Consider the following 27,008-nt stretch of genomic DNA (forward strand, 5'->3'; position numbering starts at 1 on the left):
CAATAGCTTAACAAGCTTTACAAACTTTCTGCTTTTCGGCCAAATCTTTCAGTGTTTGCATGTTGTAATTGTAGCACAACAAGGGTTGCTGACTAGTTAAAATGTTATATTTTGGGATTTTTATGTTGTTTTGTAAAGCAGAAAAAGTGAAGTACCAGTATATCACCACTAGATGGAATAGTCTCACAGGTCAGAGAAGGGTGCTTGGGCCAAGTCTCACGGGACCTCACGTGATTTAATGAGACTTGTTCAATAAATCACTCTTAATGCCAACAATTAAATTGTTTCGTGTGAGACTTGACATTTATCATCTATTTTGCAGGTGAGATGTTTATACTGGTAACACACTTACTGTGAGGAGGATAATATGTTTGTGATGTCTGTAAAGTTTACAAAAAGTGAAATAGTACGAGTGAGTCGTCCGTTAGCATAGGCAACAGAGTGAGGTATGCTACGTTATGCGGGGCTGGGTTAAGAGTGTACTGTGATGTTAATATGTATATTTGGTTACCATATAACACAAAGTGAGTTGTTTTGGAAGGTACAGTGATGGTGTTTTTGTTAAATAATTCTTGAAAAGTACCAATTGATGGGAATGTTATTTTGTATTTCTATGTAAAAAGGGATATCACTTGATTTAATGAGACTTGTTCAATAAATCCCTCTTAATTTCAACAAGTAAATGGTGTCGTGTGAGACTGACATATACCAGCTATTTTGCAGATTAACCAAAAAAAAAAAAAATTAATTATATATATATATATATATATATATATATATATATATGTATAAAACAAATGTGTAACATCAGCTGGAGCTGGACCATCCACCTGTGTCCCGTTACATAAACTGCAGAATATCATTTTCTTTTCGGCTCTGAAGTATGCACAGCCTAAGTAAAGCTCTGTGTTGAATTTGGCGGTAAATTAAAGTTTCGGGTTTTATTCGTGCTCGGTTAGCAAATCAAGTCAATCCGTCGGGTTTGGGCGGGTTCGGGTTTATATACCCGCGACTCGGGTCACGTCAGGTTGAATTTCTTGGGCCTGATCTTACCTCTAATTGTTAACATCGGCCAATCCTGTTGCCTTTCTTTGATTACCACACCTCTTAGGGCAGATCTGCTTTTAGGGCTTTTAGAACAGATTTGGAATTTGGCATTGTGGATGGGCTTTTCTACAGCCATCTCCTGTTCTTCTTGCAAGTTCAAAATCTATTTTTTCAGACTGTCGACGAATTGATAAACTTATCAGTGGCATTTCATTGTAATTCTGCTTTTCCAAATTGATTTACCACATTTCCCTGCCTATATGGTGCACTGGATTATAAGGCGCACCTGCAAATTTCTGGCAAATTTGGGGCTTTTAGGCAGGCCAGTAAATATGGTAATTCGGCCTGTTTTTCAAGCACTACCTTGTAAACCAGTGGTCAAACATGTGGAACGCGGGCCAATTCAAATTTTGAATTTGGCCCACGAGGCAACGCTGAGAGAAGCAAAAACAAGCTATAATTTCAAATATGTCCACTCTCCAAAAGCAACTGTAGCCCTCTTTCTCTTTCTCTTTCTCTTTCTCTTTCTCTTTCTCTTTCTCTTTCTCTTTCTCTTTCTCTTTCTCTTTCTCTCTTTCTCTCAACTTTGCCTAGGTATCAAACAATTCTTACTTTTATCTTATTTTCATCTTTGAATTCCTTTATCAGTACAGGGTTATCCAAGAGTGCCATGTATAATCTCGTTGTAAAAAATGCACACTACATTTAATCAATGACAAAAAAGACTATTTTAGGTTTTATTGTTTATATATGCAGTATTATACAAAGTCTTTTTTTCACATTACCACAATTGAAGTAGTGAACTGAGGCTGAGCTAACACAAATGTAAACTAACATCGACAGAACTATACGACTATTAAGCTTCCCGTTTTCTTTTCACAATGACCTAATAAGACGACCTAGAATATGACTTACTTATATCGTCGACGCTTTTCAAAAAAGCGTCCAAGTCTTCAGCTGATTCTATGTAGCTATTTGGATCCATTTCTTTCTCTTGTGTGCGTGTGTACTTTTTTCTTGCTAATTGGGAACGACAACTCAAGAGCTGAATGTCAACACCGCGAGTTGCCGTGACGACAAGATGCCTTCAAAGACAGTTGTAAATTCCTCACTCATGCCAAGGTCTTGGTGTCAACACGACGGGTTGCAGTGACGGCGAGATGCGTTCATAAACAATTGTTAATGTTGCCATCATGAGTAAGCGTGACATGGCTAATCAGACTAAAATATGTTGGTACAAAAATATTCATTATATTCAAAACACAAAAAGCGAAAAATTGTAACTTAAAAATAAATACACAACCTTTTTAACTCAAATTCATAACTAGCATCAATATCCTTAATATCTATTTTTTTAACTCAAACCTGATTTGAAGAAAATTAGGCAGCAAATTTTTTTTTACTATTTGTTGGATGACACTGCCCTCGAGTGTTAATTTTTAATAGTGCATGGTGATGTCATCAAATATAATACCCACTGTCAAGGGTTTTAAATACATTAAGTTTCTGGTAATTTATTTATAAATAAGAATTAAGAAACGTCAAATTTAAAACGTAAAAAAAACCCCACTAAATATAAATGGTTTTTGTAAGATAAAATATAACACATATTACATTACTATTTGCATTGTAGAAACAAAGAGAATTTCACCAGGGGTCTAAAACTCGATGATCAGGGGCCGAATGCGTTCCCGCAGGATAATATTTTGAAGCCCCCGCCGTAATAGAAAAGTTTAAAGGGACAGTGCGTATTAATAAGAGTGTCCTGGTGGTAAAAAAACAACAAAACAATCGTTTAAAAATATAGATTTTAAATATAAACAAAAATAGAGGAACTATGATATAAACCTGCCTGTTTCAAAGTACTCATAATTTATATTTTCCTCCCACATTCCAAAAACATGCATGCCAGGTTAATTGGCCGGTCCAAATTGTCCCTAGGTGTGAAAGAGCGAGCGAATTGTCTGTCCCTGTGTGCCCTGCGACTGGCTGGCAACCAGTTCAGGGTGTCCCCTGCCCACTGCCCGAAGATGGCTGTGATGGGCTCCTGCACCCCCCCGACCCTACTGAAGATAAGCGGTGCAAATAATAGATAGATAGATAGATAGATAGATAGATAGATAGATAGATAGATAGATAGATAGATAGATAGATAGATAGATAGATAGATAGATAGATAGATAGATAGATAGATAGATAGATAGATAGATAGATAGATAGATAGATAGATAGATAGATAGATAGATAGATAGATAGATAGATAGATAGATAGATAGATAGATAGATAGATAGATAGATAGATAGATAGATAGATAGATAGATAGATAGATAGATAGATAGATAGATAGATAGATAGATAGATAGATAGATTAATTAAAGAACTTTCGAACGTTTCTATCAGAGGTGTTCTCGTCAAATACATGATTTAGCCCAACTTCATCCAGACCTTAGCTCAGGCAGCACCAAGTCAATTGAGTTTGAGAACCGTGCTTTACAAACTTTATATGTGTGCACAAATGTATAATTTACAAACTTAAAAGGTAAATAGGAACAGGAACAAAAGTGAATTCATGTTGCCTAAAACTTACATTTGATCAGGGAGATTTTTGACATTTAAATTTCCGGTGGAAAAAAAAGCCTCAAATATACAAAGTATGTAAATGGAAACTCTTGGGGCTTTGAGGTTAACCACTTTTCTTCCTGTGCCAAATTCTGAGAATGCTATAGATGAGTACACAAAGAAAAACAGATGCATCTTTTACGTAGGCGTTCAACTCACGAAACGTCTCCGCCCGGGTGGCCGACAACTTTTTCAAGAAAAAAAAAGAAGAAAAAAAAAATCAAATCAAAAGTTTGCTTTATTCTGATATCGAGACCTTCGTTCGGTTTGGAAATTTTGGAATTTCGGTTCATTTGGCAATTTGCATAGTCGGCAGCCAATCAGAAGCCTGCATCGAATAACTTCATGCTTCCGGACTTTCCCGAGCGTTATAAGGTCGTGCATTTGCATATAATTTTCCAAAGTAGACGCACAGAGAACACAAGAAAATGGATAAGTGGTTAGGAATCAATCCAAAACATCAGCCCCAGAAGAAAGATTTGAAAGAAGCTAACACAATTTATGACGCTACAAAACGTAAACGTACATTAAAAGCATCGTAGAAAGAGGAATTCACGTGGCTTGTAGCAGACAATGCAACGCAAACATTGCATGAATTAAGATGAGTAAATACAGGTACATACTGATGGCAGAAGGGCAGCACGGCGGCGCAGTGGTTAGCGCATGAGCGGCACAGTTTATGTCATGGGAACCTCCTGCGTGGGTTCAAATCCAGCTCCAGACTTCCTGTGCTGCGTTTGTATGTTCTCCCCGTGCTTGCATGGCCCTGCGATTGGCTAGCAACCAGTTCAGGGTGTCCCCTGCCCAAGGCCCGGGGATGGCTGGGATGGGCTCCCGCCCCCCCGCGACCCTAATGAGGATAAGTGGTACAGCTAACGAGATGAGATGAGACGGATGGCAGATAGAAAGCAGGGATGTCATATACATAAATATTAAAGGTAGATTTACAATAAACTTAATTTTAAAGTGTTGTTCTGTTATATATTCTGATTAATCCTTAATACTTTGCAACAATGTTTTTTTTTTTTTTTTGCGATTAGTCGTCTTATTGTGTTTTCAAGTTGGAGTTTCAGACACTGGTCTCACCTCTGATTTAAAAAGTCTAAATTTATGCGTAAAAAAGACCCAGTTTGTCAAATAAAGAAGCAAATCTCTAGGTCAGGCATTTCCAAAGTCCAGCCCAAGGGCCAGTTATGGCTCATGATCGTATTTGTACTGGTCCGTGGCCGCTGTCATAAAATGATTAATATGTGGCCGGCCAGTAATGTTGACCGAATTATAAAATAAATTTGTAAAAAAAAGAAATAAAAGGAAAATCTCCATTTCACCATTAGATAGCAGTAGCTCTTTGGTCACCTTGCTTTATGGGAGAATTTTAGCCCACCCCATTTCCGACATGGCAACTGTATTAAAAAACTACGAGGATCCGACACTGATCGTCAAGCACTGCAAACCTTTCACCGAGCGAGAATTTATCGCAAACTGTTTTAAAGAACGCCAGGCTGAATAGTCGGCCCTCCTACATTTTAGGTTCCCAAATCTGGTCAGCTTCCTGAAAAGTTTGGACAACCCCATTTGTGTCAAAAGTTATGATTTTTTTTTTTGATGAATATAAACCAAATGCTCCCTTCGCCCGCTAGAAGGCAGTGTTTAGTTTTCATAACATGGTGAGGTGGTTCAGGCATGAAACCGCATTCACTCAACTGCCAAGAATGACAATCACATCTCCAAATTGATTTACACTAAATATATTGTGTTTTGAAAAGATTCCTTGTCCTCCTTGATTAGAATATGTAGGGTAGGTAATAATATAGGCTAAATGATAAAGTATAATACTAAAAAACAAAGCTAAAAATTTGGAGTTAACATCCTTCGACTGATTTGGGCCACCTGAGAACAGAAAGTCTGGCAAACTGAGTTATAAATATTATATTTGTTTATTTTAACGAAACGTATTAAAATATTGCGCCCAAAAACATATTATGAGTAACTTGCGATTTTGATAACATGTAACTTGATTTTATATCTCTTCTGGTTTGACCCGACCAAACAAAACCAATATTGTCTTATTTTCATTTAATCATAACCTATAGCAGTCAAACCCCTTTTTTAGCACTATCAATTCCTCCGAGCTAAACGTATTATCTGCAAACTTTATTCATTTTATTATTTTTGACGCATTACATATATAATTTGGAGAGAATTTTTGGGATACACCCGGTGTTCTGAATTTCCCTCGTACCCATCAAGACATCCTGACTTCAGTTCACAACATCTGTACCACTAAATTGTAAATGGAGTATCCCCATACACCAGTGCTTATCTAAAAGCTTATAAAAGTCTGGATGCTTACCAGTTCTTCGTAGCTGGTACGTGTTACAGTGCTTCGTTTTTCTGACAAATTCACCACGTGAAATGTTCCCCTTACGCAAACATTACTTAAATGACTTTGTATCTAAATCTTCAGGGAATGTATTAGAACAGTATAGCACGGGCCATTTGCACCTTGTATGAAAACTTTGTGCATGTCAAAAATATTTATTTTGGCGAAATGGCGTTTTCTTTCTTGAATGATTGTGTCTCATTTTATCTATAGGTCATTTGTCAGTTCATTTTGGCATAATCATCTTTATGGTAATGCACATAAGAGTTTTCAATACATGTAAAGATTACTGTTTGAATCCCTGGTTAATCACAATAAAAGCAGCTCATTTATGTAGAGAAATGGCATTGGTAAGCCCTTAACGTAGCTAGCTAGCACTAACGAACTTATTATATTGAGTGTATTTAACATGAATCACACAAACTTAACATTAAATTGCTTAAAAATACATCAAATGTTTCTTGTAAAAAAAGGATACTGCAAATTCGGGAATACTTGAGGGCTGCTAACCTGCCAGTGTTGTGCCTCGGCACAAGACCAGTTCCTCCTTTTGACAGCAAATAAACATTGCTTTCTTCGGTCTTCATCAAAAGGGATACAATTCCAAATCGGGCTTAGAAGAGTGGAATTAATCACCATGGTCAAACTGTTGTATTCTTCTGTCGTTGTTTTTAGTATTCGTTGCAACTAAACTGCCGTGCGCTCGAGTGCTTCTTGCTGTGCCATCCGTCATGGCTCTCATTCTCCCAGAGAAAGCAATGTGACATCACATGCAAAGGGTCAATAGAAGGGGTCTAATAAACTGTAAGAAGGCCCTACCTACGTAAGCATACTTTTTATTTATTTATTGTCAGCTCTTCATTCCTGCTTGTATCTCCGTGTGAATATGTTATCAAAGAATTATTAAAAACCTTCTACTTGTATACGTCAACAAAAGAAGCAAAAAGTGCATGGTAATGTCCGGTTAGCCTAGGGTAGGACCTTTCGGGAGATCACCAGTTACTCTTGCCAGTTGCGATTCTTCATCCTTTTTACATACCGAAACGTGTTATTGTTTTTATTCAAACATTTCATTTTGACTCCTTTTGACCCTCATTTGTTCTCATTTTAAAGGACATCTTTGTACTACCGCCTAAATTGAAATGGGAATGAAAAGGACATTTCTTTTTTTTTCACTGTTGGATCAAATCTAGGAAAAATGATAACATTTGAAGTTAAAAATAAAAATATTATCCAGGGGATATTTTGAGGATTTTTAGCAACACATGGCGGGTAGATAGATAGGTAGGTAGTTAAGTTGGAAAATTGGTAATTAGGTAGGTAGGTAGGTAGGTAGGTAGGTAGGTAGGTAGGTAGGTAGGTAGGCAAGTTGGTAAATTGGTAATTAGGTAGGTAGGTAGGTAGGTAGGTAGGTAGGCAGGCAGGTAGGTAAGTTGGTAAATTGGTAATTATGTAGGTAGATAGGTAGGTAGGTAGGTAGGTAGGTAGGTCAGTCGTTACGAGTGTAAGTGCATAGGTAGGGAAGTAAGTTGGAAAATTGGTAATTAGGTAGGTAGGTAGGTAGGTAGGTAGGCAGGCAGGTAGGTAAGTTGGTAAATTGGTAATTATGTAGGTAGGTAGGTAGGTAGGTAGGTAGGTAGGTAGGTAGGCAGGCAGGTAGGTAAGTTGGTAAATTGGTAATTAGGTAGGTAGATAGGTAGGTAGGCAGGCAGGTAGGTAAGTTGGTAAATTGGTAATTATGTAGGTAGGTAGGTAGGTAGGTAGGTAGGTAGGTAGGTATGTAGGTCGGTCGTTACGAGTGTAAGTGCATAGGTAGGGAAGTAAGTTGGTAATTGGGTAGTGGGTAGGTAGGTAGGTAGGTAGGTAGGTAGGTAGGTAGGTAGGTAGGTAGGTAGGTAGGTAGGTAGGTAGGTAGGTCGGTCGTTACGAGTGTAAGTGCATAGGTAGGGAAGTAAGTTGGTAATTGGGTAGTGGGTAGGTAGGTAGGTAGGTAGGTAGGTAGGTAGGTAGGTAGGTAGGTAGGTAGGTAGGTAGGTAGGTAGGTAGGTAGGTAGGTAGGTAGGTAGGTAGATCCGTCGCCACGTGGGCAAGTGCATAGATAGGTAGGTAGTAGGAAGGTAGGTAGTAGGTAGGTAGATGGGTCAATCGGCCTTTAGGTGGGTAGGTAGGTAGGTAGGTAGGTAGGTAGGTTGTGTTGGAGGAAGGTAGGTAAATATATTGTACTCGATTTCATTATTAATTTTATACTTAGAAATTGACATAGGTTACTTGGCATTGGCGAGCACTACACAATGCTCTTTTTTATTTGAATACTATGGAGGCTTTGGTCTCTGTATATAACAGAATGCCCAGCAATCAACATGTCTCAACCAACAAAAAGGGACCCCATCGACAGAACTATACGACTATTAAGCTTCCCGTTTTCTTTTCACAATGACCTAATAAGACGACCTAGAATATGACTTACTTATATCGTCGACGCTTTTCAAAAAAGCGTCCAAGTCTTCAGCTGATTCTATGTAGCTATTTGGATCCATTTCTTTCTCTTGTGTGCGTGTGTACTTTTTTCTTGCTAATTGGGAACGACAACTCAAGAGCTGAATGTCAACACCGCGAGTTGCCGTGACGACAAGATGCCTTCAAAGACAGTTGTAAATTCCTCACTCATGCCAAGGTCTTGGTGTCAACACGACGGGTTGCAGTGACGGCGAGATGCGTTCATAAACAATTGTTAATGTTGCCATCATGAGTAAGCGTGACATGGCTAATCAGACTAAAATATGTTGGTACAAAAATATTCATTATATTCAAAACACAAAAAGCGAAAAATTGTAACTTAAAAATAAATACACAACCTTTTTAACTCAAATTCATAACTAGCATCAATATCCTTAATATCTATTTTTTTAACTCAAACCTGATTTGAAGAAAATTAGGCAGCAAATTTTTTTTTACTATTTGTTGGATGACACTGCCCTCGAGTGTTAATTTTTAATAGTGCATGGTGATGTCATCAAATATAATACCCACTGTCAAGGGTTTTAAATACATTAAGTTTCTGGTAATTTATTTATAAATAAGAATTAAGAAACGTCAAATTTAAAACGTAAAAAAAACCCCACTAAATATAAATGGTTTTTGTAAGATAAAATATAACACATATTACATTACTATTTGCATTGTAGAAACAAAGAGAATTTCACCAGGGGTCTAAAACTCGATGATCAGGGGCCGAATGCGTTCCCGCAGGATAATATTTTGAAGCCCCCGCCGTAATAGAAAAGTTTAAAGGGACAGTGCGTATTAATAAGAGTGTCCTGGTGGTAAAAAAACAACAAAACAATCGTTTAAAAATATAGATTTTAAATATAAACAAAAATAGAGGAACTATGATATAAACCTGCCTGTTTCAAAGTACTCATAATTTATATTTTCCTCCCACATTCCAAAAACATGCATGCCAGGTTAATTGGCCGGTCCAAATTGTCCCTAGGTGTGAAAGAGCGAGCGAATTGTCTGTCCCTGTGTGCCCTGCGACTGGCTGGCAACCAGTTCAGGGTGTCCCCTGCCCACTGCCCGAAGATGGCTGTGATGGGCTCCTGCACCCCCCCGACCCTACTGAAGATAAGCGGTGCAAATAATAGATAGATAGATAGATAGATAGATAGATAGATAGATAGATAGATAGATAGATAGATAGATAGATAGATAGATAGATAGATAGATAGATAGATAGATAGATAGATAGATAGATAGATAGATAGATAGATAGATAGATAGATAGATAGATAGATAGATAGATAGATAGATAGATAGATAGATAGATAGATAGATAGATAGATAGATAGATAGATAGATAGATAGATAGATAGATAGATAGATAGATAGATAGATAGATAGATAGATAGATAGATAGATTAATTAAAGAACTTTCGAACGTTTCTATCAGAGGTGTTCTCGTCAAATACATGATTTAGCCCAACTTCATCCAGACCTTAGCTCAGGCAGCACCAAGTCAATTGAGTTTGAGAACCGTGCTTTACAAACTTTATATGTGTGCACAAATGTATAATTTACAAACTTAAAAGGTAAATAGGAACAGGAACAAAAGTGAATTCATGTTGCCTAAAACTTACATTTGATCAGGGAGATTTTTGACATTTAAATTTCCGGTGGAAAAAAAAGCCTCAAATATACAAAGTATGTAAATGGAAACTCTTGGGGCTTTGAGGTTAACCACTTTTCTTCCTGTGCCAAATTCTGAGAATGCTATAGATGAGTACACAAAGAAAAACAGATGCATCTTTTACGTAGGCGTTCAACTCACGAAACGTCTCCGCCCGGGTGGCCGACAACTTTTTCAAGAAAAAAAAAGAAGAAAAAAAAAATCAAATCAAAAGTTTGCTTTATTCTGATATCGAGACCTTCGTTCGGTTTGGAAATTTTGGAATTTCGGTTCATTTGGCAATTTGCATAGTCGGCAGCCAATCAGAAGCCTGCATCGAATAACTTCATGCTTCCGGACTTTCCCGAGCGTTATAAGGTCGTGCATTTGCATATAATTTTCCAAAGTAGACGCACAGAGAACACAAGAAAATGGATAAGTGGTTAGGAATCAATCCAAAACATCAGCCCCAGAAGAAAGATTTGAAAGAAGCTAACACAATTTATGACGCTACAAAACGTAAACGTACATTAAAAGCATCGTAGAAAGAGGAATTCACGTGGCTTGTAGCAGACAATGCAACGCAAACATTGCATGAATTAAGATGAGTAAATACAGGTACATACTGATGGCAGAAGGGCAGCACGGCGGCGCAGTGGTTAGCGCATGAGCGGCACAGTTTATGTCATGGGAACCTCCTGCGTGGGTTCAAATCCAGCTCCAGACTTCCTGTGCTGCGTTTGTATGTTCTCCCCGTGCTTGCATGGCCCTGCGATTGGCTAGCAACCAGTTCAGGGTGTCCCCTGCCCAAGGCCCGGGGATGGCTGGGATGGGCTCCCGCCCCCCCGCGACCCTAATGAGGATAAGTGGTACAGCTAACGAGATGAGATGAGACGGATGGCAGATAGAAAGCAGGGATGTCATATACATAAATATTAAAGGTAGATTTACAATAAACTTAATTTTAAAGTGTTGTTCTGTTATATATTCTGATTAATCCTTAATACTTTGCAACAATGTTTTTTTTTTTTTTTTGCGATTAGTCGTCTTATTGTGTTTTCAAGTTGGAGTTTCAGACACTGGTCTCACCTCTGATTTAAAAAGTCTAAATTTATGCGTAAAAAAGACCCAGTTTGTCAAATAAAGAAGCAAATCTCTAGGTCAGGCATTTCCAAAGTCCAGCCCAAGGGCCAGTTATGGCTCATGATCGTATTTGTACTGGTCCGTGGCCGCTGTCATAAAATGATTAATATGTGGCCGGCCAGTAATGTTGACCGAATTATAAAATAAATTTGTAAAAAAAAGAAATAAAAGGAAAATCTCCATTTCACCATTAGATAGCAGTAGCTCTTTGGTCACCTTGCTTTATGGGAGAATTTTAGCCCACCCCATTTCCGACATGGCAACTGTATTAAAAAACTACGAGGATCCGACACTGATCGTCAAGCACTGCAAACCTTTCACCGAGCGAGAATTTATCGCAAACTGTTTTAAAGAACGCCAGGCTGAATAGTCGGCCCTCCTACATTTTAGGTTCCCAAATCTGGTCAGCTTCCTGAAAAGTTTGGACAACCCCATTTGTGTCAAAAGTTATGATTTTTTTTTTTGATGAATATAAACCAAATGCTCCCTTCGCCCGCTAGAAGGCAGTGTTTAGTTTTCATAACATGGTGAGGTGGTTCAGGCATGAAACCGCATTCACTCAACTGCCAAGAATGACAATCACATCTCCAAATTGATTTACACTAAATATATTGTGTTTTGAAAAGATTCCTTGTCCTCCTTGATTAGAATATGTAGGGTAGGTAATAATATAGGCTAAATGATAAAGTATAATACTAAAAAACAAAGCTAAAAATTTGGAGTTAACATCCTTCGACTGATTTGGGCCACCTGAGAACAGAAAGTCTGGCAAACTGAGTTATAAATATTATATTTGTTTATTTTAACGAAACGTATTAAAATATTGCGCCCAAAAACATATTATGAGTAACTTGCGATTTTGATAACATGTAACTTGATTTTATATCTCTTCTGGTTTGACCCGACCAAACAAAACCAATATTGTCTTATTTTCATTTAATCATAACCTATAGCAGTCAAACCCCTTTTTTAGCACTATCAATTCCTCCGAGCTAAACGTATTATCTGCAAACTTTATTCATTTTATTATTTTTGACGCATTACATATATAATTTGGAGAGAATTTTTGGGATACACCCGGTGTTCTGAATTTCCCTCGTACCCATCAAGACATCCTGACTTCAGTTCACAACATCTGTACCACTAAATTGTAAATGGAGTATCCCCATACACCAGTGCTTATCTAAAAGCTTATAAAAGTCTGGATGCTTACCAGTTCTTCGTAGCTGGTACGTGTTACAGTGCTTCGTTTTTCTGACAAATTCACCACGTGAAATGTTCCCCTTACGCAAACATTACTTAAATGACTTTGTATCTAAATCTTCAGGGAATGTATTAGAACAGTATAGCACGGGCCATTTGCACCTTGTATGAAAACTTTGTGCATGTCAAAAATATTTATTTTGGCGAAATGGCGTTTTCTTTCTTGAATGATTGTGTCTCATTTTATCTATAGGTCATTTGTCAGTTCATTTTGGCATAATCATCTTTATGGTAATGCACATAAGAGTTTTCAATACATGTAAAGATTACTGTTTGAATCCCTGGTTAATCACAATAAAAGCAGCTCATTTATGTAGAGAAATGGCATTGGTAAGCCCTTAACGTAGCTAGCTAGCACTAACGAACTTATTATATTGAGTGTATTTAACATGAATCACACAAACTTAACATTAAATTGCTTAAAAATACATCAAATGTTTCTTGTAAAAAAAGGATACTGCAAATTCGGGAATACTTGAGGGCTGCTAACCTGCCAGTGTTGTGCCTCGGCACAAGACCAGTTCCTCCTTTTGACAGCAAATAAACATTGCTTTCTTCGGTCTTCATCAAAAGGGATACAATTCCAAATCGGGCTTAGAAGAGTGGAATTAATCACCATGGTCAAACTGTTGTATTCTTCTGTCGTTGTTTTTAGTATTCGTTGCAACTAAACTGCCGTGCGCTCGAGTGCTTCTTGCTGTGCCATCCGTCATGGCTCTCATTCTCCCAGAGAAAGCAATGTGACATCACATGCAAAGGGTCAATAGAAGGGGTCTAATAAACTGTAAGAAGGCCCTACCTACGTAAGCATACTTTTTATTTATTTATTGTCAGCTCTTCATTCCTGCTTGTATCTCCGTGTGAATATGTTATCAAAGAATTATTAAAAACCTTCTACTTGTATACGTCAACAAAAGAAGCAAAAAGTGCATGGTAATGTCCGGTTAGCCTAGGGTAGGACCTTTCGGGAGATCACCAGTTACTCTTGCCAGTTGCGATTCTTCATCCTTTTTACATACCGAAACGTGTTATTGTTTTTATTCAAACATTTCATTTTGACTCCTTTTGACCCTCATTTGTTCTCATTTTAAAGGACATCTTTGTACTACCGCCTAAATTGAAATGGGAATGAAAAGGACATTTCTTTTTTTTTCACTGTTGGATCAAATCTAGGAAAAATGATAACATTTGAAGTTAAAAATAAAAATATTATCCAGGGGATATTTTGAGGATTTTTAGCAACACATGGCGGGTAGATAGATAGGTAGGTAGTTAAGTTGGAAAATTGGTAATTAGGTAGGTAGGTAGGTAGGTAGGTAGGTAGGTAGGTAGGTAGGTAGGTAGGTAGGTAGGTAGGCAAGTTGGTAAATTGGTAATTAGGTAGGTAGGTAGGTAGGTAGGTAGGTAGGTAGGTAGGCAGGCAGGTAGGTAAGTTGGTAAATTGGTAATTATGTAGGTAGATAGGTAGGTAGGTAGGTAGGTAGGTAGGTCAGTCGTTACGAGTGTAAGTGCATAGGTAGGGAAGTAAGTTGGAAAATTGGTAATTAGGTAGGTAGGTAGGTAGGTAGGTAGGCAGGCAGGTAGGTAAGTTGGTAAATTGGTAATTATGTAGGTAGGTAGGTAGGTAGGTAGGTAGGTAGGCAGGCAGGTAGGTAAGTTGGTAAATTGGTAATTAGGTAGGTAGATAGGTAGGTAGGCAGGCAGGTAGGTAAGTTGGTAAATTGGTAATTATGTAGGTAGGTAGGTAGGTAGGTAGGTAGGTAGGTAGGTATGTAGGTCGGTCGTTACGAGTGTAAGTGCATAGGTAGGGAAGTAAGTTGGTAATTGGGTAGTGGGTAGGTAGGTAGGTAGGTAGGTAGGTAGGTAGGTAGGTAGGTAGGTAGGTAGGTAGGTAGGTAGGTAGGTAGGTCGGTCGTTACGAGTGTAAGTGCATAGGTAGGGAAGTAAGTTGGTAATTGGGTAGTGGGTAGGTAGGTAGGTAGGTAGGTAGGTAGGTAGGTAGGTAGGTAGGTAGGTAGGTAGGTAGGTAGGTAGGTAGGTAGATCCGTCGCCACGTGGGCAAGTGCATAGATAGGTAGGTAGTAGGAAGGTAGGTAGTAGGTAGGTAGATGGGTCAATCGGCCTTTAGGTGGGTAGGTAGGTAGGTAGGTAGGTAGGTAGGTTGTGTTGGAGGAAGGTAGGTAAATATATTGTACTCGATTTCATTATTAATTTTATACTTAGAAATTGACATAGGTTACTTGGCATTGGCGAGCACTACACAATGCTCTTTTTTATTTGAATACTATGGAGGCTTTGGTCTCTGTATATAACAGAATGCCCAGCAATCAACATGTCTCAACCAACAAAAAGGGACCCCAATGGACTCCACCTATCTCTTATAAAAGCTCGCAGTAGTGTACCCCCCCTGTTCAGGCATTTCCTGAATACGAGAAAGCATGGAGCGAGGACAGACCTGTTCTGCAGCACCCTCTTATTTGGCGTGGTCCATCTGCAACACTTTATGTTGTTGTCTTCCAATTGGCATTGCAGCTATTGTCTTCTCATCCAAGGTAAGTTTAGCTTTTTAGACCATTCACTTGCATCCTTAACCCATATTTAAAAACAAAGAGGTAGAAGTTTGTCTGTTTAACTAACCTGGACTCCGGTGTTCAAGGTCCAAAATGCCAACGCAACGGGGAACTCAGTGGCAGCGGCCGATGCTTCGAAGACAGCCAAGATCCTCAATATCGCAGCCCTGGTTTGCGGTTTAATTTTCCTCGCCATCTTCATTACTCTCAAAGTCCTAATAATGAACGAGGAGCAGTACTAAACAAGGATGGACTTTTGTCTCCTGAACACGTGAAAGACCCTTGGTTTAAATAAACACCATGTTAATGTATGTTTTTGTGTGTTTATGTTTGTGTTCATGTTTTAATAACAACAATTTAGATTAGCATCTTTGCCCTAGAAGTCAATGTTATATACTGAAGGATTTCACATAAAAATTAGATTAATCTAAAAGCCATCTCATTATAATGAAAAAGCAAGCCAGATATTTTGGTTTTTCCTTGAATGAATTGTTGACTTACAGTAAATTGCAGTAGAAAATTAAACTGATTTAAGCCATCATTGCCAAAATCTTTTGTATCACACTTTTAATAAAAAATAATAATAATTACACGCACAAGTGTTCTTCTTCTACTCTGTTTGCAATAATCAATGCTGATGGGATTTTCTTGTTTGCTGTGTGTTTTTTACTCTTTCTCCCAAAAATTCTTGAATGAATAATACAATTTGTATGCTAAAAAGGCAAGTACTGATACAAGTTTTTTATATTGCTGCTGATACCAGACTTGTTTAGAAGTATCATACTCTCCACGTTTACAATGCTAGTATAAGCTGCCCCTTAGCTTACCATCACAATCTACAAAATACAAGTCAAGTCAAGTCAAATTTATTTATATAGCCCTTAATCCCAAAAATGTCTCAAAGGACTGCACAGGATTACAATGAAACAATTACCTGATCTTAAACCAACATGCGGGCAAGGAACAACTCAAAACCTCAGCGTGAGGAAAAAGAGAAACCTTGAGAAGGGACCTCACAAGTGGTATCCCCCTTTCAGGATGACCAGGGTGAATTACATTTAGCATTACAGTACACAAACATAGTAAATACTAGGTAACATGTTGAAAATGTGTCTGAAAAGTGCATGACAGCAGCGACGCCCCCAGCCTGTAAACTAGTCCAGAAAGTCTATGACGGCCACGCAGAGCTTCCCATCTCTGCTAGCTGGTCCATGCAGGCGTTCACATGCTTCAGGTCCAGAGGATGGTCAGCTGACTCATCTCAAATAGAATCATCCTTCTCCCTCGTATGACCACCAGCAAAGCAGTTGAAAAAAGACAGGACATTACAAAATATGAGGTGGGCATCAATCATAAGGTTTGGAATAGAAGTGTGTCTTAGGCCTTGATTTAAAAACTTCCATTGAGGTTGCAGATCTTATCTCCGGGGGCAGAGCATTCCATAGCACCGGGGCCCGGATGGAGAACGCTCTCAAGCCTGCAGACTTCTTGGCTCTCAATATTATATTGTATTTAATTTCATGTAATTCAAAGGGAAAAAATTTCTTTAAATTTGTCTTTTTTTTTACCTAAGATAAATTTTTAAAAAATGCAATTTTATATGATGGTTTATGTGTTTTTGCTTCTTATTCGAATCAATAGGCGCCACATTTTACACAATGTCACTTTGATGCTGATAAAATAATATTTAACTCTTAAAAGTAGAATTCTTGTTTTGAAAATGAAATCATACATTATATCTACAGAAACTGTTCATGTTTTAATATCATTGCTGAACACATTTCCCGGAAGATATTTTGAACCATGGTCATTGACGCAGTCGCATACGTATACACATAAACATGTACATATACTTAGACATATACATATCTATCCATCCATTATCTGCACCGCTTATCCTCAGTAGGGTCACGAGAGTGCTGGAGCCCATCCCAGCAATCTTCGGGCAGTGGGCAGGGGACACCCTAAACTGGTTTCCAGTCAGTGGCAGGGCACACAGAGACGGAAAACGTACTCGCCCATTCACACCTAGTGACAATTTGGACTGACATGCATGTTTTTGGAATGTGGGAGGAAACCGGAGTGCCCGAGGAAACCCACGCAAGCACGGGGAGAACATGCAAACTCCGCACAGGAGGATTAGATCCCATGACCTCAGAACTGTGCCGCGGACGTGCTAACCACTCAGCCTCCGTGCCTACATATACGTATGCATACACAGATACATATACATATACATATACATATACTTAGACCTATGTCCTCGCCTCACCCTTCCTTCCCCATATTAATAGTCCTAAAATAATATTTCACGAGTGGCTCAATTTACAGAATAGCCTGTGTTGTTATTTGTTGTCCCAAAAGGGAAGCCAAACTCGATTAGTCAGAAAGAGTGATAAACAGAGCTGGAGATGCCTTCACTGTCTTTCAGTATTTGCATCGCTCGGCTGTGGTGGAGAAGTGGACAGTTCCTCACAGACGCGAGGAACCGAAGGCATGGAGGATCCCTGAAGGGATTGGTCCTCGTGAAATGACCCATCGGCTCCCTGAACAAAGCCCAGCCTGGCCCGAAATAGCTCCGTGAGACATGCCTGCAGTACCTATAGGTACACATGACAACAGTTAGGCCCTTAACCAAAGTATTTGCTCAGTATAGAAGGGGGCATGCAAGAGTATGATAAGACGACAGACAAAATGTTTTAGCCCGGTGACCATTTTAGGCAGTGCTGAAGCAGGAAACAAACAGATAGAGGTATTCAGGTATTGGTCGATTTTTGATCTTTTACTTTTGGGATCAAATATTAGGTCTTAGCATTTGATTGCAATTCAAAGCTAGACGTGGCTGGTTTAAGAAATTCAGGAAGGGTTTTGGCATTCACTGTGGTACGGTAAAGGGAAGCAGCGAGTGCATATAACAAAGCCGCCCAAGAGTTCAGGCAGTGCTCTGCTTTCTTAAAATAAAAGAACGAAAATGAAAAGTATGCGGTGTGTACATTTATTTAAAGTTAGAGTAAATTTATTTTTTAGGTGTGCAGTAAGTGCTTACGTATCATAAACAGTTTTTTAAAGCTACGTCATTCCTCCCACAGCCCTCCCTACCACTCCACCTGCTCCTCTGCTATGTAAGCATCTAACTTCAAGGTAATATTTCATAAATATATCATTTAACTTAATACTCTATTTTTGTGTTCCGTTACTATTTGAATGCATTTTTAGTGATCATGAATATGTGTTTTATAGCTATTAACAGTTAACTTGGATGCTTTTGGAAACAATCAATTCATTTTTAATTATTTAAGTTCTAGAAAATTCAGTTGTTACACAGGCAATTTGAGATACAAGCACGATCCAAGAACGAATTAAGCTCGTATGTAGATCCCTAACTGTATTATTTCTTAGTGTGTGCCTGTTGGTCACTGATTAGCTCGCCATGGTTTGGTCACATTTGTTAAAATGCAATATGTTTTTTCTGAAAATTGTGCTCAAAAGGAGTCCAGGAAAGAACATCTAGATTCTGGGAGGCGTTTAAGTCCAGTTTGCACTACAGTGGTACCTCTACTCACAAATGTCTCTACAAAAGTTTCAGGTTACAAAGTACCTGAACGGGAAAATTTTGCCTCTAGTTACAAAGGTGTTTCAATATATGAAAGCTAAAATATAGTACAGTACGCGCTAACATTATCCACTCCCAAAGTTCCCCGAAAGAAAACAAAGTGTCTTTCCCTTAAAATCTGCCTGGTAACCCAGTGCTCATGGGTGCTCCCAGCATGCTCTTTTTGTTACCGTCACAGTTCAGAGTTCAAAGACAAGGTGGAGGAGGTGTCCGGTCAAGATGGCGGGGAGGAAGTTGCAGCCATCATTCAATCAGCCCAAATTTAAGAGATTTAAGCAAATTTCCATTGAGTCTCGGAATTTGTGAAAAGGAGTCGGGCCATCGCTACGGCTGCCCCACGCATTTCCGACAAATTGGCAAAAGCCGGCAAAAGCAGACATCATTGGGTCAGTTTTTCAAGAAACGCGAGGCAAAAAATGTAAATAAATATCTCTATTATTTCCTTTATTATTATTTTTTCCTTATGTGCCTCCGGTTTTATGTGTTTTGTGCGGTAATCAAATTTTACCATGTATTTGTTTCTTCTTCTGATGTCCTTTTATGTTTTATTAAAAAATATATCATACAGTACTTTTGTGGGGCTCCGAACAAAATAGCGCATTTTCATTTAAAATGCGTCACTACTTACAAAGTTTTCAGGTTATAAAGCTGCACCACGAATGGATTAAATTAGTAAGTACACCTAGTAAAGGGAATATTTGCCCACCAAACCGCTTAAAAATCGGAAGTTGTGTTTTAGTACCTTGCAAAAGAGTCTTGAAAATTCAGGGGCGGAGTCATCGCTCATGTTTTCCGTTTCAAGATGACACAAACAGTGCAGAAGCACCAATGAAAAGCCCCCAACCGATTGCAGTCTCTGGCGGCGGACAAAGAGCGTCTCATCTTCTTCCTGTCAACATGAGTATCTGTCGTCATCAACTACACAGTGAAGACCTTTATCTTAGCGAGGCCCGCTTCAACTTGGAAAGGGCAAGACTAAGATTCCGTACAAGAAGATTCAATTGTCTTCATAAAGCGTATTTTTCTTTAAACATGCAAACTGGAAAGATATTGGCATCAAGGAGTTAGTTTGAATGTATCGCAGAATCTGTGTAATGCTCGCTGGCAAATTGTAACCTGTTTACCAACCACATAGTTGCTATGAATTTGGTGGGATGGAATGCTTTTGTGGAGCCTTTTTGTGTGTGAAGGTCAGCCTGGACAAACACCTACTATAAAACCTGACACTGCTGGGACTGAGCAGTGTTTGTATTATTCTACGAAGCATGTAGAGAGCTAACGACAGGAGCATTGTGGTTGGTTGAGTAACAGTTGAAATGTTAAAGCTGCTTGTGGTATAGTTTTTTTGGCATATACTTCTCTGAACAGGTGTTCTGAAATTCCTTCCTACTGGGCTGCGTATCTTCTTTTTGTTTGTTTTCGTTTTGTTTTTCATTTAGTTGGGTTTGATTGTTTGTTTTTTTGTGTTCTTTCATTTTTGTTTTATTTGTTTGTTTAGTGTTTTTTTTTTTTGTTCTGTTCTTTGTCTTGATTTGTTTTGTTCTCGTTTTCCGTTTTTTATTTTGTTTATTTTTGTTTTTCTTATTATTTTGTTTTTGGTTTAATTTTTTTTGTTTGTTTTTTTGTCCTGATTTTTTAAATATAACAATCGCATTTTTCACGAAATCCTGTTGAGGCAAGGAAAATGCTTGAGTTTTTTCTTCTGCATTAGTGCATTATTTGCGCCGCCATTTTGATTTGATGTTAAGTGGGGATAACGTCCCAGTTGCTGAGAAAACAACCAATCAAACTTGACTTTTTTTTGGAAGCTGTTCCGTCATTGGTCCTTACTTGAGGCTTGACCAACTGTGATGTCATAGTCACTCGAAAGCAATTCCGAAAACGTTTTCGCTGCCTAACACATAATCTGAAATGATATTCTTAAAGGGGAACGTGTGCTTTATTTATTGTATCTTAGTGAATTGTATTCATTAACAAAGAAAAACTGTAATGATTTTCGAAAATAAGCAAAAATGCATAAACTGTTGTACAAACGTGCATCTTAAAGTACATGTAGGTTGAGAAATTTGTATTTATTTTACATAACATGAGCCTGACCTAGAGGCAGCTGACATAACTGTCTGTTATTTTGCTGCTACGGGTACTCGAAGGGGAAAGAAAAAAAACTTACAAAAGGCTGGGCAATAAAATAAAAAGAAAAACGGTGCGGTTTGCTCACATTGAATCTCCGTAGTTTGTTTTCTTCCTTGGGCTGTGTAGCACTCATTTTTGGTTGCGCGATATGATACAGTGACATCTAGGGGTCAAATAATACACACTGGCACTATAACGTTGTATTTAATGCATTGGGCAGGAATAAAACATACTAGAGTTAAGCATTTTATGAATGTTTAGTTCTGCTTTAAAAAAAAGTTGAAAATTCAATTAGACTAAAAAGCAACTTGAAGTAAAGTGCAATGTAATTTATTTCACCTTTATTGTACATTTTAGGTGTTACTTTAATAAAAAGGCAAAATTGCTAAATAGTATAAGTTTGATAAAACTAACAAAAAAACGCACTGAAAACAACATTTGAAATGAATTTCATGACCCATTACTCAAAAATATTAATTATAACCCAACCTTAAGGAAAAGAAGGTAAAATAAATAGATCTCTTATTCATTCTTATTTTTCCATTAAATACTATTTTTCAATACTTTTCTCAGTCCTTCAGATCTTTAGGGACTTATTTGATGTTTTAATATTGTGACATTTTCCATTTGTTCTCGCATGTTTGAAGACACCTGGAAAAACGTTTTGCATTCTGAATGAAAGAAGTCTTATGCTAACTTGTATCTAGGGTTGGGAGGATTACCGTTTCTTTAAAAATCAAGCACAGTCACTTGTTACCTGTTTAAAGTGATGTGACTTGATTACTTTATATTAAACTTGGTTTACTCCAATGCCAACTATGGTAATAAAAGACAAAATAAACTAAATATAAATAAAACTACTAAATTTAGTTTATGATAAAAAAAAACAATATAACCTTAAAAAGGGAATAGAGGAAACACAAATAGTGCTTTGTTTTAGTTCACATTAAGTATGAAATGAAATGAAATGATCTGCATTTATATAGCGCTTTTCAAGTCAATGACTGTCCAAAGCGCTTTACATTGTGCTTCACATTTCCCAATAGCAGCCGTGATCTGTGCAGCCATGTAAGGCGCTAACCTGCTTATTGGGGGTAATTGGGGGTTCAATGTCTTACCCAAGGACACTTCGACATGTAACACGGACAAGCCGGGATTCCAACTGGGATCCCTTAATCCTAAAACGATCGCTCTACCTCCTGAGCTACTGCCGCCCCAAGAACAAATCAATGACCCAATATTGTTTTTAAACACACAAAGTGTTCAGTTTCTCAATTTCTAACACACTCGTGGAATTCTTGTCGTCTCTCTATGTATCTCTAGTGTTAGTAATTGAAATGATGATAGAGACAATTTCTCTATGAGCGCATTATGTATACACTATATAATTATAAGGCACGTGTGAATGAGTACATGAAGTGAATGAATGGATTCTTAGAAGAGGGCACATGCCCCCAGTCATTAAATTGCATTCGTCTTTTACACACGAACATGGCAATAGCGTCACGGCAGCTGCGTGGTTAACGCGCAACCCCACGGTGCGGAGGCTCAGCTACCGCAGCCGCCCTGTGTGGAGTTTGCATGTTCTCCCCGTACTTGGGTTTCCTCTGGGCACTCCAACATTCCAAAAACACGCATGTGCGGTTGATTGGCCATTTCAAATTGTCCCTGGGTGTGAATGAGTGAGTTGTCTGTCTTTGTGTGCCCTACGAGTGGCTGGCAAGCAGTTCTGGGTGTCCCCTGTCTACTGCCCGAAGATGGCTGGGATGGGCTCCAGCACCCCCGTGACCCTACCGAGGATAAGCGGTGCAGATAATGGATGGAGGGATGGCGATAGTAACAAAGCTAATGCAAACGAGGAAAAGAATACAAAGAGTTCAAACTAATGCATACCGGACTTCAATATTGTCCCCTGTAGTGTGCAACATAAAAATTCTTTTAAAACAATTGTGATTCTACAAAGTAATCCTTATCTTTACAAAAAAGCCCTGTGACCTAATTATGTATCTTTTTTAATGTAACTGTAATAGAATACAATTCAATTTTTTGTATTCCAATTACGTACAAGCATTCCGTTACTCCCAACGACCACTGGTATTAATAGCACCACCTACATTTACATAAACATTTCCGGTGAAAAAACATAATATTTCATACTGTTTATTTAATAATCATCACCTGATAAAAAAAGGAATTCCTGAAGGTATTGTTGAAGTAGTTGTTACTGGGAAGACTTGCAGCAATTTGAAGAGAAACATTTGGAGTCTGCGAGGGAAGAGCCCAACACATTCATATCACTTTCTATGCTGTGTGCAATGAATACTTTGGATTTTAAAATCATTTGAACAAAAAATGAACGAAATACTACAAACAAGTTGCAGTGCATTCAAAGTGTGCATGAGGAAAAGTCCATGCTGGTAGACCAGGAATTCTCTGGGGTTGAGGCCTGATGGATTCAATGGGATCAGCTGTCCCTCACATTCCCATTCGCATTCCAGGACGTCCACAAGTCTGTTGGCGCTTTTGTCTGAGCGAAAAAAGAATACTCCATTCATTAGTCAGCAGGATTTAAAGGTGCTCTTGTGGGGGTTATAATATAAGCGTATACTACTATATTTTTTGTTATTATTTTTCCCATTAAATTTGTTATAATATTAATCTGTGTCACAGTATATATAGCAAGGGTGGGTCATCAGGGCCTGCAAGGCCTTCTTTGCTGAAAATATCTGAATGATGTGATGTTAATTGTATTTTGTCCATCAATACTTGTTAAATAATGTAAAATTGTCTGTCAGCTTCTTTTCATAGGTTATCCCTGGTTGTGATGCTTGCAGGTGTGTGCGTTCATATGTAAACATTTAACCAATAACATTTAGCTGCTATTTGTTGCTAGGCTGAGAAATCTACCCAGAGGCCTTCACAAAAAATCCTGAAGGCCATATTACCGTAACATCAGTGTTCGATAAAAATGTTGGTTAAGCCAATCAGATTCTGACATGGTGGAAATTGGGTTTCAGAAAGGCATAAGGAAGTGTCGGCAATTTGAAGAACTATGATTTTTAAGGGAGCGGTAATCCACCAAAGCATTAGGGCAAGCGATCGTTAAGCCTGAAGAGAAGAAGCCGCAGAAGGAAATATTGTTGTAGTGTTTCAGGACTAACGTCTTGAGAAAAGCTCGAACAACAAGCACTTTGCAAGCGGGTAAAGCTTTTGTCCACCACTTTCAGCCTGGAGGTAAGCTCTCAAACCTGATCCCGACCCGAGCCTAGAATGTCAACCATTATGTCAGGGTCCGGATTGAATGTTACTTCCTGTTGATTTCAAGCATCTTCCTGCTTAATGTATGTCAATTACTCTTGAATTATGCCTTAAGGTCACTTTTAGTGTACTTCCAGTTCATTTAAGATCACATAACAATCTCTTCCTGTTGATAACAGTTTTTTTCCCGAGGATTTAGGGTCACTTCCTGATAATTTCCGGTCAATTCCTGTTAATTTAAGGTATCTTAGGATCACTTCTTGTTAACTATGTGTCACTTTCTGTTGATTTTAAGTCACTTTCAGAATATTTTAAGTCACTTGATGTTGACTAAATAAATTTCTGCGCAAAATCCCATCTTAATGCGTACTGTTATTGGACTATTAGGAAGAGTAGAAAAGCACATTTTACCAACTTGTCTTTCCCTTGTTAACTAGTTTTTACTAAAATACTAAATTTTTCTACTTTTTTTACGTTGGCATGTACTGCATGTGTGTGATGTAGCAATGACTCCTCCCACCTTTTAGATCTTTCTCCAATCCTTTCAAGAGCCTAAATAAAGGAGACTGTTCCAGCAGTTTTGTCCACTCGTCCTCTGGGAATAAAGCCAAAAACTAATTAATTGTGTTCTTGTAAGTTGTATATATTGTTTTTTGCAATAGAAACGCTACCTGGAATTAATGGGACAGTGATGTGATTCGGTGGAGGACACTCTGTCAAGAAAAGTCAATGTCATTTTGAGTAGGAGTGGGCATATCGGTCAAAATATTGATAATATTGATAATATTGATCCTAGTACTTGAATCAGATCGATACTATTGTCCTGTGATTGAGAGTCCTGTTCCATTTTTTTAAAGCGCTGTTTCTCTGTGTAGCTAGCACAGCCCTTTCTCTCACCAGCGCCCTTGGCTACCCTCCAAGTTTATGCCTGAGTCTCTGTTCCTGGACAAAAACCTGTAAATCAGTTGTTACTATGGCAACAGAACTGCGTTACTTGGCTGCAGAACGCCATTGCCGGCATGTCTCTGCAAACCTGATGCTGTTAATAGCGGCACGATTTTTCGCTCTCCAATGAGTTCGCAATGTCACGTCATTTGGGATCATGTCACCATTCAAAATAGCGACAACCGTATAGTTAGATAGCGATGAACAACTAATGCACTGAAAGAAAAGGCAAATTGGTGGTACAACAACCTACTCGTGTCGTTCCCGCACGAAACGGCTCTATTAATCGTCTTTTGGAAGTGGAAGCCAGATACCCTCCAACCGGGAGCCAGTTCCCTTAGAGGTGTATTTTTTCTCTTGAGATTGGTCAACACGCATTTTTTCAGGGATTCTGTTGACTTTAAATTTATTGAGTATAAATAGGGTTACCCTTCTTTTGGATTTTATCTTTTTATCCGTGGAATTCTAAAACATTTTAATTTATGTTTCTGTGTTTTTCAGTGTTAACATTTAAGTGTTAATTTTGCTTTATTTTTCCCCAATTTAAGTCATTCATAATAACATGATATCAATAATAATATATTGATTGAACAACAAAATTAACCTAAAGAGCCATTCACGAGCCGAAAGAAGCAAGCTCTTATTAGCGAGCTAGCCCAAAAAGGCGGGTTATCGAAAAAAAGTCGGAATTCCCATCTCTACTACTGACCATCCATTCATTATCTGCCCCACTTATCCTCAGTAGGGTCGTGGTGGTGCTGGAGCCCATCACAGCCGTCTTCGGGCAGTGAACAGTTAAATTAATTCATTAAAGTTAAATTAATTCATTAAATTCACTTTATATCATTTACTGCTGATTGTTATTTTTTTGATAATGTTTCTTTTTGTTGCACTTTAAGTGTAGGAAAAATCTGCTTCTGGTGCGGTGCAATCAATATTACAAGGTTCTATAATACAACTACCTGACTTTTCTTCTCTATTCAACTGACTCAAATACTGCTCAGGAAATTTCAAATTCGTTGACATACAACTTATTCTTAAAGTAACAGGAATAGTTACTTTCCCTGGTAGGTAGTTACTTTTACTGACTCAGTTACCAACTCAGTTACTTTTCGGACGAAGTAGTGAGTAATTATAACTAATGACTTTTTTAAAACACTGATCATGACATTTCCAGTTAAAAAATATCGGTATTGGATCGGTATCAACCTTTATTAGTGTGATGGAAGCCCAAGCATGCATCTTGGGAAACAGCTGGTACATTCTATTCTATAATCAGCATGGCAAGTCAACCTAATCCACATACCCTTTCTGGCAGCCAATGTTATGGTTTGCGGCTACATTAATAAACTGGATGGATATGTGTCTGCTCAAAGTAATTCAGGGAAGTGTCCTAGTGGGACCATTCCACATGTTTTAATTTAAGAATCACTCGGTGACAATCACAAATAAATAGTAGTATAAATTAAACATGTTATCCACGGCATTCACATATTATCGAGGTCTTTTTTTTCATCGAATGATTGAAGTAAAAGTCAATCCAGAGTATCAACATCGTACAGACAGCAACTCTTTCAAGCCCAATATTTTTTGTTATTAGTAGACAAGTTTGAAAGCAATATCCAACTCCGGGGGACATCTATTTTGAGAGTTGGTGTCGAGATGATGACAGGACCAATCATTGCTACGCTTCAGAATGTATTTGAGCCGTGAGTGATTGTTAGCGGATACCTGGGAAAAAGGAAAGTAATCATCCCTTGACACTAGCTCTCAAAATAGCCTCCCCTGGGGAAGGATAACAGGCAAATTCTTGTTTGTTAACTAATGTTCTACAATAGGCATGATAGAAATACAGCCCACAGGCCAGA

General features: G+C 38.2%; 3 protein-coding genes across 5 annotated transcripts in view; 1 reads left to right on the forward strand and 2 right to left on the reverse strand.

The window, feature by feature from the left end:
• Positions 1 to 2,112, reverse strand: part of ttc12 (tetratricopeptide repeat domain 12) — a 67,397-nt gene extending 65,285 nt beyond the window's left edge. For all 3 annotated transcript variants that reach the window (XR_015851552.1, XM_088345892.1, XM_088345890.1), the window contains exon 1: positions 1,963 to 2,112. Coding sequence is in view for 2 of the 3 variants with exons in the window: in XM_088345892.1 (XP_088202018.1) it covers positions 1,963 to 2,032 (70 nt within the window). In the remaining variant the exon portion in view is untranslated. The remainder of the gene's footprint in view (positions 1 to 1,962) is intronic.
• Positions 244 to 15,502, forward strand: LOC148357917 (interferon-induced transmembrane protein 2-like). Its single transcript, XM_088345893.1, has 3 exons — positions 244 to 322; positions 15,037 to 15,173; positions 15,278 to 15,502. The coding sequence occupies exons 2-3, from the start codon at positions 15,060 to 15,062 to the stop codon at positions 15,431 to 15,433; spliced, it is 270 nt and encodes an 89-aa protein (XP_088202019.1). The 5' UTR covers positions 244 to 322; positions 15,037 to 15,059; the 3' UTR covers positions 15,434 to 15,502.
• Positions 15,503 to 16,046: 544 nt separating this feature from the next.
• Positions 16,047 to 27,008, reverse strand: part of LOC148357918 (uncharacterized) — a 40,653-nt gene continuing 29,691 nt past the window's right edge. The window contains exons 26-31 of the mRNA XM_088346127.1: positions 24,867 to 24,908; positions 24,716 to 24,790; positions 23,310 to 23,464; positions 23,116 to 23,202; positions 19,547 to 19,693; positions 16,047 to 17,791 (exon numbers count right to left, since the gene is read on the reverse strand). Of these exons, the coding sequence (XP_088202253.1) occupies positions 17,609 to 17,791; positions 19,547 to 19,693; positions 23,116 to 23,202; positions 23,310 to 23,464; positions 24,716 to 24,790; positions 24,867 to 24,908 (689 nt within the window). The 3' untranslated portion in view covers positions 16,047 to 17,608. The remainder of the gene's footprint in view (positions 17,792 to 19,546; positions 19,694 to 23,115; positions 23,203 to 23,309; positions 23,465 to 24,715; positions 24,791 to 24,866; positions 24,909 to 27,008) is intronic.

Source organism: Urocampus carinirostris, chromosome 10 (assembly GCF_059441175.1).
Source record: "Urocampus carinirostris isolate Australia breed hairy pipefish chromosome 10, RoL_Ucar_1.0, whole genome shotgun sequence".
Classification (NCBI taxonomy): domain Eukaryota; kingdom Metazoa; phylum Chordata; class Actinopteri; order Syngnathiformes; family Syngnathidae; genus Urocampus; species Urocampus carinirostris.

Coding starts and splice junctions, on each gene's coding strand:
- LOC148357917 (XM_088345893.1), top strand. CDS start 15,060: ATGGAGCGAGGACAGACCTGTTCTGCAGCACCCTCTTATTTGGCGTGG. Junction 15,174..15,277: donor CTATTGTCTTCTCATCCAAG/GTAAGTTTAGCT, acceptor CCGGTGTTCAAG/GTCCAAAATGCCAACGCAAC.